The sequence below is a fragment of the Halichoerus grypus genome, chromosome 13 (genome assembly GCF_964656455.1).
Source record: "Halichoerus grypus chromosome 13, mHalGry1.hap1.1, whole genome shotgun sequence".
In the NCBI taxonomy this organism is placed as follows: Eukaryota; Metazoa; Chordata; class Mammalia; order Carnivora; family Phocidae; genus Halichoerus; species Halichoerus grypus.
The window spans coordinates 70,754,482-70,771,118 of NC_135724.1; the positions used below are offsets into that span (position 1 = coordinate 70,754,482).

The following is a 16,637-nucleotide window of genomic DNA, read 5'->3' on the forward strand; positions in this document are numbered from 1 at the left end:
AGGAAGCCCCAGCTCAGCCTTTAGAGCCTCCTAATGAGGCAGAATCTTCAACCCAGCAGGAGGCCCTAGCTCAGTCTCCAGTTCACCAACAGGCCCCAGCTATATCTCCTGAGCCCCTAAGGAAGTGGAACCTTCTCCAACCCAGCAGGAGGCCCCAGCTCAGTCCCCTGTCCCCCAGCAGGTCCCAGCTATATCTCCTGAGCCGCCTAAGGAAGTGGAACCTTCTCCCACCCAGCCGGAGTCCCCAGCTCAGCCTTCAGAGCCTCCTGAGAAGGTAGTACCATCTCCAGCCCAGCAGGAAGCCCCAGCTCAGCCTTCAGAGTCCCCTAATGAGGCAGAACCTTTTCCAACCCAGGAGGAGGCCCTAGCTCAGTCTCCAGTTCACCAGCAGGCCCCAGCTATATCTCCTGAGCCCCCTAAGGAGGTAGAACCTTCCACACAGCCGGAGGCCCCAACTCAGCCTTCAGAGCCCCCTGAGAAGGTAAAACCATCTCCAGTCCAGCAGGAAGCCCCAGCTCAGCCTTTAGAGCCCCCTAATGAGGCAGAATCTTCTCCAACCCAGCAGGAGGCCCCAGCTCAGTCCCCTGTCCCCCAGCAGGCCCCAGCTATGTCTCCTGAAACCCCTGAGGAGGTAGAACTTTCTCCCACACAGCAGGAGGCCCCAGCTCAGTCCCCTGTCCCCCAGCAGGCCCCAGCTATATCTCCTGAGCCCCCTAAGGAGGTGGAATCTTCTCCCACACAGCCAGAGGCCGCAGCTCAGCCTTCAGAGCCCCCTCAGAAGGTAGAACCATCTCCAGCCCAGCAGGAAACCCCAGCTCAGCCTCTAGAACTCCCTGACAAAGTAGAACCTTTTCCAGTCTCTCAAGAGACTCATTCTCACCTTCCACAGTCTCCTGAGAAGGTAGGATCCTCTCCAGTCCTGCAAGAAGCCCCATCTCTACCTCTAGAGCCCCTTAAGGAGGTAGAACCTTCTCCAACCCAGCAGGAGGCTCCAGCTCAGCCTCCAGAACCACCTAAGGAGGTTGTAGCACAACCTCCAGTCCATAATGAGGTGACAGTTCCAGCTCTAGGACAAGAGCAAGCTCAGCATTCAAACTTGCCCAGTGCCACTGTTAAACCTGTTGACCTGGAGCTTACTGTAACTCCAGAACCTACTACAGAGGCTGAGCATTCCACGGCCCTGCAGCAGACTCTATCTCTTCCAGAGGACCCCGAGCTGACACTTCCACATCCAGAGCACGTTCAGGCTCAGCAACCAAATTTGACTGAAGTCACAGTTCAACCTTTAGACCTGGAGCTTACCGTAACTCCAGAACCCACTACAGAGGTCGAACATTCTACAGCCCTGAAGAAAACTATAGCTCCTCCAAAGGACCTCGAAGTGACATTTGCACACCTAGAGCAGGTTCAGACTCAGCATCCAACTTTGGCTGAAGTCACAGTTCAACCTTTGGACCTGGGGCTTACCATAACTCCAGAATTTACTAAGGAGACTGAACTTTCTCTACCTACGCAGGGGACCCCAGTTCAGCCTCCAGAGCCACCTAAGGAGGTTGTTGTAGCTCAATCTCCAGTATATCAGGAGGAGATTGTTCAGACACCAGGTCAAGATCAAGCTCAGCATCCATCATCACCCAATGTAACAGTTCAACCTTTGGACCTGGAGCTTACTGTAAGTCCAGAACCCACTATAGAAGTTGAACATTTTACACCCCTGAAAAAGACTACATCTCCTCCAAAAGACCTTGAGGTGACACTTGCACATTCAGAGCAGGTTCAGTCTCACCGTCCAACCTTAAATAAAGTCACAGTTAAACCTTTGGACCTGGAACTTACCATAACTCCAGATCTACTACCGAGGTTGAACCTTCTCCAGCCATGCATGAGACCCCACATCAGCATCCAGAGCCGCCTAAGGAACTTGTATGTCAACCTCCCGTATATCAAGAGGCAGCATTTCCAACACCACATCAGGATCAAGCTCAGCATCGGTGGTCACCAGATGTGACAGTTGAACCTTTGGACCTGGAGCTTACCATAACTCCAGAATCTACTACAGAGGTTAAACAGTCTACAACCCTGCAGCAGACTACAACTCCTCCAAAGGACCTTGAGGTGACATTTCCACAGTCAGAGCAGGTTCGGGTTCAGCATCCAACCTTAAATAAAGTCACGGTTAAACCTTTGGACCTGGGGCTTATCATAACTCCAGAACCTACTACAGAGACCAAAACTTCTCCAACCATGCAAGAGACCCCAACTCAGCCTCCAGAGCCACCTAAGGAGGTTGTAGTTCAATATCCATTCCATCAGGAGGTGACAGCTCCAACTCCAAGTAAGGATCAAGGTCAGCATCCAGCGTCACCCAGCACCACATTTCATCATGTGGACTTGGGGCTTACCATTACTCCAGAACCTATTATGGAGGCTGCACATTCTACAACCACAAAGAAGACTACAGCTCCTCCTCCAAAGGACCTTGAGGTGACACTTGCACATCCAGAACAGGTTCAGAGTCAACATCCAAACCTGACTGAAGTCACGGTTCCACCTATGGACCTGGAAATTACTATAACTGCAGGATCCAATATGGAGGTTGAACCTTCTCCAACCATGCAAGAGATCCCAACTCAGCCTCCAGAGCCACCTAAGGAAGTTGTAGTTCAATATCCATTCCATCAGGAGGTGACAGCTCCAACTCCAAGTAAGGATCAAGGTCAGCATCCGGCATCACCCAGTACCACATTTCATCATGTGGGCTTGGGGCTTACCATTACTCCAGAACCTATTACAGAGCCTACACATTCTACAACCATGAAGAAGACTATAGCTCCTCCTCCAAAGGACCTTGAGGTGACACTTGCCCATCCAGAACAGGTTCAGAGTCAATATCCAAACCTGACTAGAGTCACTGTTCCACCCATGGACCTGAAAATTACTGTACGTCCGTAACCAGAGTCATCTGAGACAGTTTCTCCCCCAACGACCCAGAGTCGTCTGAGACAGTTTTTCCCCCAACGACCCACTGTGCATTCAGGGCTGCCTCTTGTAAAATATCCCCCAGAAAAGGCCTACGCAACTTTAACTGAGCAACCAGAAGAGAACGCTACCACGAACATCCACATATGTGAGCTCTGTATCTGCAAAGATGAGACGCTGTCGTGTCCTGGTTTCAGCGCAAAGCAGAGGCTCCGCAGAGCGCCGCTGCCAGAGCCCAGCCCCTACAACGGCACCTTCGCCATCTTGTAAGAATTGCCTTTCCTCATTTGTTCTCTGCCTTCTCCTTGCCACGGCAGCCTTTTCTTCCAGGTCTTCCTGGGCCTTCCTCATCTCCCCAACCCATGTTGACTTTCTGTTTTTACCTTTTCTTTGTCAACTGTCCCTTATCTTTGTTTTGCTCTTTGCTATTGTTCCCCCTTCTCCAATCTTTTACTTGCAATTGTCCTTATTCCTTTTTCTTATCCAGTTTTTTATCCCCATCATTTCATTCCTTAACCTCTACTCTCCCACTTTTGCTCCATCCTCTTTCTAGCAACATGTCCTTCTCTCCATCTCGTTGGTGGTGATACAACAAAGGGGTTAAGAGTAGAGATTCTGGAACTAGACCGCCTGGGTTTGAACCGAGGTCTGTCACTTACTAGCTTTTGATTCCTTTTCCTTTTCCGTAAAATGGGGATTATGATAGTTACCATCTCGTGGGCTTATTGTGAGATTTAGATGAGTTAATACATATAAAGCACTTACACTGGTGCCTAGCATATATATGAGTGTTATGTATTATTATTTGACTCCTCAGTTATGTTCAGAACTCATCTTTGTTCCCTGGCCTTCTATATATAGCACCTATTTTGTGCCCAGCCCAGGGCTCAGTACTGTGGGATCCATGAGAGTATGACGTTGTCTTTAGAACATGAAATGATAGGTGGGAAGAAAGGAAACAGGCAGAGAAAGGGAGGTGACCTATGATTAAGTACAGACCGTAGGTGCTGTAATTCACCAGAATCTGTAATCAATAGAGTGTGGAGGTGAGGGAGAGCTGCCTGGATAAGCTAAAACTTTAGCTGAGACTTAAAGAGTGGCTATGATTTGTTAAATAGAGCAAAACTAGGGAGTATAGTCTAGGCAAAGTCACTGCTGCAAGACTGATGAGGAATTAAGAATTAGGTTAGGACGCTGTGAAAGATATGATTATGAAAACCCTTAACTATCAGCTAGAGGGCTTTGAAAGTTACACTCTGAGATACAGAGAGTCACTGAAAGTTTTCCCGCAAGAGATAAATATCATTAAAACAAGAGGATTGTTTTTGATTCCCTATGTAGAGCGATCTAGAGAGGAAAGCTTGATCTAGGGAGACCAGATAGAACGCTCTAGCAAAAGCTGGGAGTAAAATGACAAGGGGCCGGATCAGAGTGGCTGTGATAGGAGTAGAAAGAAAATCCTGAGAGCACCACAAAGGAAGAAGCGGCAAGACTGAGTAACTGATGAGAGTAGCGGGTAGGGTGTGTCCAGGAAAGAGAAAAATGAAACCTGACTCTTGAAGTTTCTGTCCTGTATGAGCAGTACAATGGCAGAAGAACAGGTGGAAACACAGCAGTTGGGAAGGAGAGCCAGTTTGAGGGAGATAAGTTCAGTTTTAGGCATCTTTTCTCAGGGAACATAAAGCAACCAGAAGGCTTCTGGTTCCTGGAAATGGCCACTAGGCAGATGGGGAGATGGGTACCTGTTTTGCCTTGTTTCTGACTCCCCTAGAAAAAATGTGTATATAAACTGAATAGGTAAGTTGTTGCTGAGGAAAGCTAAAGGTAAAAATACATAGAGTTAGTGGATGAAACGGAGTCTCAGGCATTTCGTGGCTTCTTTTAAACACATGCAATTCGTGGATACATTCTCACTGGGGTTTTTTTGTTTGTTTTGTTTGTTTTTAAATGGCACAAGCATATAGGATAAAATGTAAAAATCCCACCCCACCCTCCCTACCACCTGTAAGATAACTCCTGTTACCATTTCAGTGTGTGTCCTTCCTTCCCATCGCTTTCCTTTGCAATTTTTCCCCTAATGAGGTAATACTTTCTATTCCTTGCTCAGTGATTTGTTGCTTTTCCTTGTGCAGTACGTCTAAGAAATCTCTCCATATTAGTTCCTCTAATTTCTAACTTCCTTTATCCGAACAGCTGAAGAGGTTTCAACAGAGGGCACTGAGCCAAAGCTTTGTGTTGCCTGGCTTAGGATTTCTTTACCTTTGTTTGCTGATAAGTGATACATTTTGGCCATGTTTCTGTTGAATTATTATTTTCTCACTGATTTACGAAGGAGCCATTTTGGACACATAAGTGATTTTGGAGAAAACACTCATAGTCAAAGTAATTAACTGGCAGTATTTGTCCAAGATAGGAAGTTCAGGTTCTAGGGAGATGCCTCGTTTCCGCACCACAGCCCCACATCATCTCTTCATTGATTGCGCAAACTGGGATGCTGATAGCTGGGGAAATTAGAAGGCTGGTATTTTCTGCATTGGAATATTCCCCACAAGGTTGCCAATGCTTCTTTTACTTATTCTGTTCATTCTTTTCCTACCTATTCAAGGATCTGAACTGTGTTTCTTCACAGAAATTTCGAAGGAAATTCTATTTCTTACATTGATGAAAATACATGGAAGCCATACCGTTGGGCTGAGAAACTGTGAGTATATTCTCTCCAAATACAAATACAAAAAACTGAACTGCATTCTAAGATCCTTCTTGGTCCAGAATTTTGAAGTCAGTAGCTCTGAGGAAAGGTATTTCCCCCTCCATATCCCAATTCAACCTCTATTGATTGCAATTCAGTGTTTATTTTAAAAATTAAATTTGGCAGGCTCTCTTTAAAATGAGAGTCAATCTAAACTTATATTCTATTATACAAGGAATACATGATTATGTTCTCAATATATAAAAATGAAAGAATATAGTGATATAGTGAACATCCTCCTTGTGTTCTGATCCCCCACCGCTGAGATAGCCACTACTCTGGATTTCATATATATCCTTCCAGACCTTTATCCATGCATTTGTCTACATACATATTTATAGACAACAAAATAGGTTTGTTGTGTGATTTTCTTTCTTTCTTTTTTTCTTTTACATAAATGGTAACATCCTACAACTCGATTCTTTTGCTTCATGGTAGGTCTTAGATTTCTTTTCTTCTAGTACATAGGGGGTTACCCCATTCCCGTAAACTCCTGTGTAAAATTCCGTAGTATGAATGTATTATAATTTAATAATTCCCCTATTGATGGATGTTTAGACTGTGTCCGGTTTTCTTGTCACATGCATTGCTGCAGTGAACCACCTCATGCATGCATCTTTGTGTACACGGGCAGGGATTTCTGTAGAATAGAGATCTAGAAATGGAATTGCTGGGATGAAGACTATGTAGATGTACAGTTTTAATTGCCCTCAAAAAAGTTGTGCCGACTTACACCCCAACCCATAGACCATGACAGCATTCACCTCCTCACACCCCTCCACCACTGGATATTCTCCATTTCTTGGCTGATCTGATGGGTGAATAAAAGGGGTCTCATCTGAATTTGAAGTTTTCTGATGACTTGTAAATTTAAATGTCTCTCTTTGTTTACTGAATATTTGTATTTCTTATCTGAATTTTCTGTCCTTGCCAACTTTTTGTTATCTTTTTTTTAATTGATTTGTAGAAAAAGTCAATGTAGATACAAATGATTTTGGAAAAAATATTACACTCAAAGCAATTAACTGGCATTTTTCATGACAGCTTGTGTATCGTATCATTAGTTCAACTTGAGTAGATAAGTCATAAATGACTTCTGAATTAGTAATAGAAGACATAGTAGTCATAGTAATCTAAAAATAGGGGTTATGATCCCACTAAAGTAGATCCCCCACCCTTAGTCTGTTATCTTATTGGAGAAATGCTAGAACCAAGCAAAATTTTTTTTATTTTATGAATTTCTTAAATACTATTTATAGTTTGTATTTCCCCATGATAGTGTCTGACTTGGAGATTTTATTTCCCACACTTGTAAGAAAACTGAAAGTCATTTGGCACGTTACTTTTCTTTAGGGAGTGGAGGGGGATGGGTAGGCTAAGGGACAGGAATAGCAGAAAAACTTTGAATTGTGTACTATATACCTTTGGAATTTTGAGCCATGTGAATACATATATATAAAACATATTTTTAGAAAATAAATAGAAATTTAAAAATTAATTTTTAAAAAGCATGTGTTTGGGAGTTTATATACTAGAACATGAATCTAGTAAGATTTGCAGATTTCTAATTCAGCTTGAGGCAGAGGTTCCTAACTGGATCACTGGTCCCCTGGGGCAGGATTTTTAACCTTTTTTCTATATATCTATTTGATGATCTGCAGAAGACTGTGTTCTTGGGATAATGTTTATAAATGTATAATAATTTAAAATATATAGTAAAAGGAAATTATATTGAAATACAGTTTTCAAAATATTTTTTAAAAAAGATTAGTGATATAGCAATAAACCTGCTTCTGTTCACACATTAAATAACAAGATATAGTGGTAGGTATAATAACAATTCAAGGTAGTGATGAGAATAAATGATATTTTGAAATATCTACAACAAATATGTGATATATCATTTTATTATCCACCCAAGTTTGGCCCTCCTCCGAATTCAATCCATTCTCGTCACAGACCTGTGCCCAAAAGGGATGATTCATAAATTGAAATCACGTGCACACCTTTGCACATATTCAAGAAAGTGCAGTTTTCTAGGGAAAAGGTCCATAGCTTTTATCAGAAATTCTCAAAAGGTTCTTGTCTCAAAAGATTGAGATTGTGTCACAAATTAAGGGGTGGGGGTGGAGAAAGACATTTATTATTATTTATTTATTATGATTATAACTTACTATAATTTATCATTATTATTATAAAGACATTATTATTATTTATTATTAAGTTGTACTTATCCTCACCAGTGATAATAAATGGATAATTTGTTTTAAATAAAAGCAGTATGTTTGCATATTGATACCTGTCACTTTTTGAGTTCATTCAACAAATATTTATGGAGCATCTACTATATACCAGGAACTGTTTTTACATGCCTGGGATAGAGGCTCAAGAATAAAATTGACCAAATATCCCAGTTCTCGAGGGGTTTACAAATATATAATATAAAAACAAATATGTAAATATAATAAATAGATATAATTTCAAGTACTGAGAAGAAATCGTTAGCCAGAGCTCTGTTTAGAGTTCAAGAAGAGGCAAAACTAACTTATGTTTTTTACAGCTGCCATATGATAGGTAAAACTACATTTAAAAAGAGAGGAAATTAGGGGTGCCTGGGTGGCTCAGTTGGTTAAGCATCCAACTCTTGACTTGGGCTCAGGGTCGTGGGACAGGGCTCTTTGTAATTGAACTCAAACAAATGCGCCATCAGAGAAACTGGGGGAAACAGAATGCCCAACCATTTGTGGAGAATATGGCCAAAGAAAGAAGGCTCAGTAGACCGTCCCCAAGGGAGCTGGAGCAGCTTCACATGGCGCAGAGGCCCAGGAAATTAGTGGGAGTAGAGCCTTCATTCATAAAGGAGCACAAGGCAGCAGTCTCTTCTTTCCTGAAACAATACCTCTTGGACAGGCCTTCTGCCTCCACTGCTCCAAAACATAGAGCATATGTTATGTGAGCTGCAATATATGGGAGCAGGGACCAAGCAAAGGAATTGGTGGGTGGGTAGAGAGGGCATGTCCAGATGAGGACCTGCTAACAGTGGGTGTTGTCATGGGCATCTGTGATGGCAGCAAGAACACAAGCATGCTGAAGAGTGGAAGGAGGAAGCATCTGAAGCAGGGCAGGGTGGGGTATATGAATGCCAGGAGTCACATTAGAACTGCACACAGTTTAGCTGAGTGTCTTCCAGCCTTGACTTTTTTTGAGTACTGCACAATCGAGCCTTGGGGAACCTATGGAATAATCCCAAATACAGTTATTCACACTATGGAAGGTTCTGAGTAAATAGCTGCTTTTTCAAAAAATACCCTTTTCTCCTTTTGTTGTTGCCAATCATAGATTCAAGTTTGAGTTTGTCTCCTCTCTAAATGGTACTCAAATATTTGTTGATTCTTAATTTATTTGGGATGTATGACTGTGGACTGACAAAAAGCTGTACTATCAGTCTTTCATTATCAAAACTAGTCTCTTTTTTGTTGACAGATAAAGAAGTATCTGTAAGGAATGCAGAAGGATCATTCATGAAGGTATTGAAATCCCGGAAGAAGAGCACCAGTACTGAGCTGATAATTGAGCCAGAGAAGCCATCCTCAGACAAAAATCGCTTCAGTTTAGCCTTTATGAAAGAGCAGCTAGACTTTAATGATGAAAGTGATGTTATTAGTGCGCTGAATTACATATTGCCTTATTTCTCAGAGGGAAATCTAGAAGATGTAGAATCAACGTTATTACCATTCATTAAACTTCTGTTTTCAAATGTGCAAGATGGAGACAAGCCCATGGGTCCCTTGACAAACAACACAGGGAACCCTTTTCTTAAACCTGGACCCAACAATTCAACTTACAAAAATAAACTGAGGAAACTCCATTTTCTAGAAAATTTGTTAGATGCAGAAATTCAAGAAAAAATTGATGAGGTGGAAAAGAAAGAAAAAACTGCCATGCTTATACATTCCGGCCTTTTTGGTCCCGAATTCAAACGCCAAATCTTTCCAAAGAAATTGGAAACTGCCCAAGCACAGGAAAAGAGCCTCACCAAGGCTGAGAGTGTAGGGAAAAAGTTTCTGAGAGTAAAGAAGGTTATCAAGGGCCCAAAGGGCCTACGGAAAAGGTACCTCAAAAAAATGCGCCATCAGAGAAACCGGGGGAAACAGAATGCCCAGCCATTTGTGGAGAATATGGCCAAAGAAAGAAGGCTCAGCAGACCTTCCCCAAGGGAGCTGGAGCAGCTTCACATGGCGCAGAGGCCCAGGAAATTAGTGGGAGACTCCTTCAGTAGAGCCTTCATTCACAAAGGAGCACAAGGCAGCAGTCTCTTCTTTCCTGAAACAATACATCTTGGGCAGGCCTTCTGCCTCCACTGCTCCAAAATCCCTACCTGAGGTGAAAAACAAACCAAAAGACTTACCCGACACCATTTTTGTTTTAGAGGATGCAAATGCTAGAGTTAGGAATATGAAGGCTTCTAAACCAGTCTCACATTCCAGAAAAAAGTACCTCTTTCATAAAACTCGCTCGCGTGTGGTCCACAGAGCACCCAAGGCCAAGCTGAGTCGAAAATCCAGAAAGGAAAGTCCTATCAGTAATAGGCTGATGCTTGCAAAGAGGCCTCCATTCTCCGCCATCAGGAGGCTCATAAATTCCCCTTCACGAGAGGTTTTTTCATCTTCAGGAGAACTGAGTTCTCAGGAAAATCCTTTTCCAGAATTATTTACTCTTTCAGAACCTTTTAGAGAAAACACTACTGGAGAAAACACTACTGCACAGAATGTTTTTGAGAAACCTATTTCTACAAGAAACATGACTGTGCCAGAACAAACCCTCCCTGCATTCAGGAACCATAAGAATCTTTCCAGTGCATATTCTGTGGCCACCACAGACAACTTTATGCCAACTGTTAAACAAACCAATGAACCATGATGGATAAACCACAGCGTGGGCACTGAATTGCCCCCGAAGCCCACAGGCTTCACTGTGTCGAAGCTCTCAGCCCCAGGTGACCTATTTGAAATCCAGCTAAACCAGCAGCTACGGTCCCTCATCCCGAACAACGACGTGAGAAGGCTCATTTCTCACGTTATCCGGACTTTGAAAATGGACTGCTCCGAGACCCACGTGCAACTGGCCTGTGCCAAGCTCATCTCCAGAACAGGCCTGCTGATGAAGCTTCTCAGTGAGCAGCAAGAAGTAAAGGTGTCCAAGGCAGAGTGGGATACGGACCAATGGAAGACTGAGAACTCCATCAATGAGAGCACAGAAGTCCAGAGTGAACAGAAAGGGCAGGAGTCCAGCGAGGTGAGGAAAACTCCTAAAACATGGGATCTGGACTTTGAGTCAGTTGAGGACGTGCCATGAAAGCACCCAAGCACATAGGCCAGGGGGCTCCTAGTCTGGGTCTTGTCTTGGCCAGGTAACGTTGGCTAAGACAGTGATCTGCCACTTTGCTCATTTAGAGAACAGTGCCACTATCCCCAGGGTAGATGAGAACTAATTCACGTGTGTGTGCCTCCTGGGAAGCTCTTACATTTCTCATTTTAGAGACAAAGAAACTGACACACACACACACACACACACACACACACACACACACACACACAGGAGAGATTGGGGGAAGAAGACCTGACTCACCCTCCCGGGTCCTGGGAGAGCCGCCTGGCACAAGGGTCTCCCTGCCCTGACCACCCCTGAGAGCCGGGATAGAACAGGGAGACAACAGGTTTCTGGCCAGATATTTTGTCCTCTGCTTTTGACCAGTGGATTTCTTTAGGGAAATGCTTGGTTATGTCCTTTGCCCAGCGTTCTCCCGAGACCAGCCCCTGAGCTTTGATATGCCCTGGGCATGGAGTCTGTGCTCTTGACTCAGTGTCGCTCAGGGCGGGCTGCGTGCTGTACAGAAAGCAGGGGTGGGAGGAGGAACGGTGGGGACCAGAGAGCCCCACATCGGGCTCCATCCCAGGACCCCAGGATCATGACCCGAGCCGAAGGCAGCCGCTTAACCGACTGAGCCACCCAGGTGCCCCTGTACCTCACTAAATTCTTACACCAGCCCTTGGGTTCCACTGGATTGTCCTCTTGAGATGAAGAAACTCAGAGTTGTTAATTGGCTCACTCAAGATCACACAGCTAGTTAAGTATCAGAACCAGAATTTGAGCCCAGATCCGTCTTGTTCCAAAGCTATGTTCTTAACTCTTCCTACCCTCCCCCTTCCATCATCCCTGAGCTGGTTTCTGTAGCTACCTGGGGGAAGAGGAAGATGTTGTCTTTGACCTGGGGCCGGGAAGGCAGAGAGAGAACATGGGCTTGTGGAAATAAACAAAGACCACCCAAATGAGAAGACGCAAAGGCTGTTTTCCGAGCCCCCTACCCCAAGGGAGTCAGCTACCAATCACTTGAGTTCGGCAGAGAATTGAAGGCCGGCAGAAGACTAGGAAAGCTTTATAGTGGGACAAAGGGAAGGCTTCAGGTTCTGATCAGAGGCTCTCTCGGCGTGGGGAAGCTGTAGGTGTGCTAACTAGAAGGGGGGTACCCTATGTGATTGGTTAGGGGAGCATATTGGACTTTTCCCAGTTTGTCCTACATTGGACACGGGGCCAAAATTAGGGAGGCTGTCAGCTAGTGGTCCAGTCTTGGCTGTGTTTGGGCCGAGGGCTACAAGGGTTGCCTCGTGGCTGCCCCGAGAGGGGGTCGCCTCCTTAGCTGTTGCTGCAGGGAGCGGGTCAGATGGTGCAGCCATTGTCTGTGGGTATATTGAGTCTCTCAGACTGCTCGCCAGAGTTCTGGAAGAGGGGCCTTCCTGGCTCGGACCTGGGCCGAGGCTTCTTATCTCGTGCTCCTTCCTTCTGCTTCTCCCTTCTGCCCTTTCTGGAGCCACCGGTCCCAGTACGTCTGGTTGCTATTTGATGTGCATTAACTCTTAATTCTTTTTTTTGTTTGTTTGACAGAGAGAGACACAGCGAGATAGGGAACGCAAGCAGGGGGAGTGGGGGAGGGAGAAGCAGACTCCCCGCTGAGCATGGACCCCGATGCAGGGCTCGATCCCAGGACCCCGAGGTCATGACCTGAGCCAAAGGCAGCCGTTTAACTGACTGAGCCACCCAGGTGCCCCATCTCTTAATTCTTATAACAGCCCCGAAAGGTAAGCATCTTAGTTATTACTGCTGCATCAGAGCTTATCCCCAAATGTAGCAAACATCTATGACTTCACACAGCTTTCGGGGGGCCAGGAAGCCGGACGCAGCTTAGCTGGGAACTTCCAGCTCAGAGTGTCTCATGAGGTTGCAGCCAGGGTGGTGGCCGGCGCCACGGTCGCCTGAGAGCTTGCCTGGGGGTAGAGGATTGGCTCCCGAGAAGGCTCCTGACACGGCTCTTGTCTCAAGGCCTCAGTTCCCGTCCATGTAGACCTTTCCACGGGGCTGACATGCAGTTGGCTTGCCTCGGAGCCACTCTTGAAGAATGCGCCGCGATGGTGAGCAACTGATAGGAGGGAGAGGGGCAGAAGAGTGAGGCTGCAGTGTAAAATGTGTTGGTTCTCTTTGTTATTTAAGTTTACAGCCACCTTAGGGAGAGAAACCATTAGCCCCATTTGACGGATGAGAAAATGGAGGCTCACGAAGGAGAGAGATTTTGCCGGAGGGCACAGAGCTGGTTGGTGACTGACACAACCCGAATGTAAGCCCTTTGCTACCTTAAAACCTGACCCCGGCTTTTTCGAGCACTTGGTGTGTGGACGGGTCTGGGGGGGCTTCATTGTTAGGGAAAGACCCCCCCAGCCCCCAGAGCTTGGGGGAGGCCTCGGGAGCCTACGAAGTTGTCTGTCAACTGAGCTGCCTTCTCTGCTCCAGAGACAAGGAAGCCAGGGCCTCTGGGCCCAGCTGCCACCCACACAGGACTATTTTTACCCTCCACCTCAGTGACAAGTCTGCATCTTCCAGCTCTGGAAAGGCCATCTGGGCAGTCTGGCTGTCCCAGGAAGAGCCTCTACCCTGAGGCCACCGTTTATGCCCTGCTGTCCCCTGCAGCTGTTTCTAGATGAACCTTTAGCTTTCTGGCACGTCATGGCTGCCCAGGGTCAGTCAGGTGCCTCCCTCGCCTGGATTCAAGGGTTAATAAAACCTCCTTAATTAGTATCACTTACTAGATGGACCTTTCTGAACTAAAATGTTTAAATCTGCAGATATTTTAAATTGTTCACATTTCAAACAATGTTTAAAAGTGTCCTGTGCAAAACAATGAATCATGGAACACTACATCTAAAACTAATGATGTAATGTATGGGGATTAACATAACATAATAATAATAAAAATAAAGAAGTTCATTATCACAGAAAAAAAAAAAAGTGTCCTGTGCATGAGCCATTTTTTTTAAGGATTTTGTTTATTTATTTGAGAGAGACAGTATGGGGGGGGAGGGGAGGAGAGGGAGAAGCAGACTCCCCACTGAGCAGGGAGCCTGACGTGGGGCTTGATCCCAGGGCCCCCGAGATCATGACTTGAGCCGAAGGCAGACAGACGCTTAACCTACTGAGCCACCCAGGTGCCCCCTGCATGAGCCATTTTAATGATGAGATAAGAATGATTGTATTTTGCATCTTCAAACTACACACACACACACACACACACACACACACACACACACAGATGAAAAATGTAAATGGATGGCCATTGTATAACATACTTCAGGGGGAAGTCTAAGAACCTTTGGACGTAATTTATTTCCTGAAGTGGTCTCAAACAACCCCCTAGGATCCTGTTTACACTATTCATTTGTTTGGCAAACTCTCCCTGGAGCGGGCAAAGGTTGCCTTCTGCCAGGTTCCTATCCGAATGATCTCATGTTTCACACTGGCAGAGGGGAAGTTAATAATGATTTACTGCATCTCTCACAGAATTAAAATAAACACGGTTGCCCGGTTCAGCCTTTGTCCCGCACACCAAGTGGAGAGCAGTGGAGGGCCCCCAGGCAGCTCAGGCCGTGGGAGCTTGACCCACAGCAGCAGGAGAGACTCCGCAGAGGTGTCTGCGCAGGAGTCGAAAGGGGCAGTTCCTGTGTACGCACCTCGAAACAGGTAACCGAGACAGGTATCACAGGGATCATGGAGCTTCATGGCCCGCCTCCCGCCACCTCACCTCCCACCACCTGTCTGATTTGTGTTTTAGAGAAAACCTGGATTTTGGAGATCTAGGATCTGTTTCTGCCTCTGCCCCTAAGTGGCTACTGTGACCGTGAGCAAGTCGCCATCCTCCCTAGGCCTTGACTGGCTCATCTATAAATCAAGGGACCTGGATCAGATCATCTTCAGTAAATCTACATTTACAAAAACAGGTGGTGGACCAGATGGGCCATAGTGTACCTTTGCTTTACATTTCCTGTGGGGTTCAGAGAGCCTGGGGCCCAAGATCTGTGCCTGGTCTGCACCTAAAGCCCTGTCTGGGCCTCCATGATCCCATCCATAAAATAAGGAGCACATTAATACCTGCATTCTGCAAACCGCTCAGCAGAGGTGACACTGAGCTAAAGAGGTCTGATCAATACAGGACTTCTCGGGGCCTTTAATACGTTGGTGTGCATTGTGAATTTCCTAGGGGCGGATGCAGGATGCAGGGTTTAACCAACACAAAGTAATATTTTTTGCACTATGTACCACTCAGCACGGCTTGGGAAATGCCCTGTGAGCTCCCTGAAGTCTCATGTCCTTCCCTGTAAAACAGGGGTGACCATAGCACCTGCCCCCTGAACTGTCGGGAAGGCTGAATGGGGTAATGCCTGGAAACGGGCCTGGCACAAAGTAGGTGTTCAATAAATGCTGGCAGCTATTATTTATAATAAGATTCTCCCTTTCCAGCGCTGACATTCTGGGTTTCCAACTGCAGCATGTAATTAAACTCCAAAGCATCTGGCTTCCCGAGTTGAAAGAACAAGCCCGCAGGAAGGAAAAAGGAAGAGAAAGATCCTTCTGGATCGTCCATTTGGGCACCAGCCTCACTGCCAGTTGTCACAACAGGGGAACATAGCGAGATGCCAACCCCTAACGACAAGGCTTGGGGGAGTCTGGGGTTCTCTGCTGAGCTCAGATGCTGTGGAGCGTATTTCAGAGGCAGACTGGGGAGAGGTGGGATCAGTGCCCCTTTAGACTCAAACAGGAGGACCCAACAGCATCCCCCGCATGGATCAGCTTCCCTTTCCCACTGTCCTGGGCACAGTGATCCTGACCACTTTCCGGTATGTGTCACATGCTGGGGGAGCAGTGAAAGGGAGAGCTGAGTCAGAAAAGGTAAATAGGAGAATTCAGGCAAGGAAAGGCAATCCGCAGAGAAAGAGCATCTGCTATGGCTCAGAAGCCCGCAGGAGCGCAGGGCTGTGGTGGCGGGGACCCAGGGGTGGGGTGGTAGTATAGAGGGCCGTCGGGAGAGAAGGCTAAAGGGGGGGCGGGCACCTGGACCCCAGAGACTTTATTAAAGGCAGCCATACACGTCAATTACACTCCCCTGTATTACACACACACACACTCACTCTCACTGTTTTCTGTAGTTTTCAAAATTTGACCGTGAACATGTATACCTTTGATATGAAGCATGTTCACGTATACGAAGGAAAATAATGCTTTTGAAAAAGAAAAGAAAATGATCACCCTTACAACCATGCGGAGGCCAGTTTGGAGGCCTGCAACTGACCAGGTAAATGGTAATGATGAGCCACTCCACTCACAGACATCTCCCCAAAAGGATGGAAAACGGATGCAAATACATGTATGTGCATGCTAATAGCAGCACCGTCTACAATGGCCACAAGGAGGAAACAGCCCAAAGATCCACCAACAGATGGATGGGCAAGCAGAATGTGGTCTCTCCATACAGTCGGGTCTTACTCATACAGAGGAATGAGGTACTGGTGCCCGCTACGACATGGAT

The 16,637-nt window shown here is 45.9% G+C and overlaps 1 protein-coding gene and 2 pseudogenes across 1 annotated transcript; all 3 read left to right on the plus strand.

Moving 5' to 3' along the window:
• The first annotated feature begins 607 nt into the window (after window positions 1–607).
• On the plus strand, window positions 608–2,914 carry LOC144379750 (uncharacterized). Its single transcript, XM_078060107.1, has one exon. The coding sequence runs from the start codon at window positions 608–610 to the stop codon at window positions 2,006–2,008; it is 1,401 nt and encodes a 466-aa protein (XP_077916233.1). The 3' UTR covers window positions 2,009–2,914.
• LOC144379751 (leucine-rich repeat-containing protein 37A-like) overlaps window positions 2,590–16,637 on the plus strand; it is a 55,504-nt pseudogene continuing 41,456 nt past the window's right edge.
• On the plus strand, window positions 9,670–11,576 carry LOC144379871 (leucine-rich repeat-containing protein 37A3 pseudogene; annotated as a pseudogene).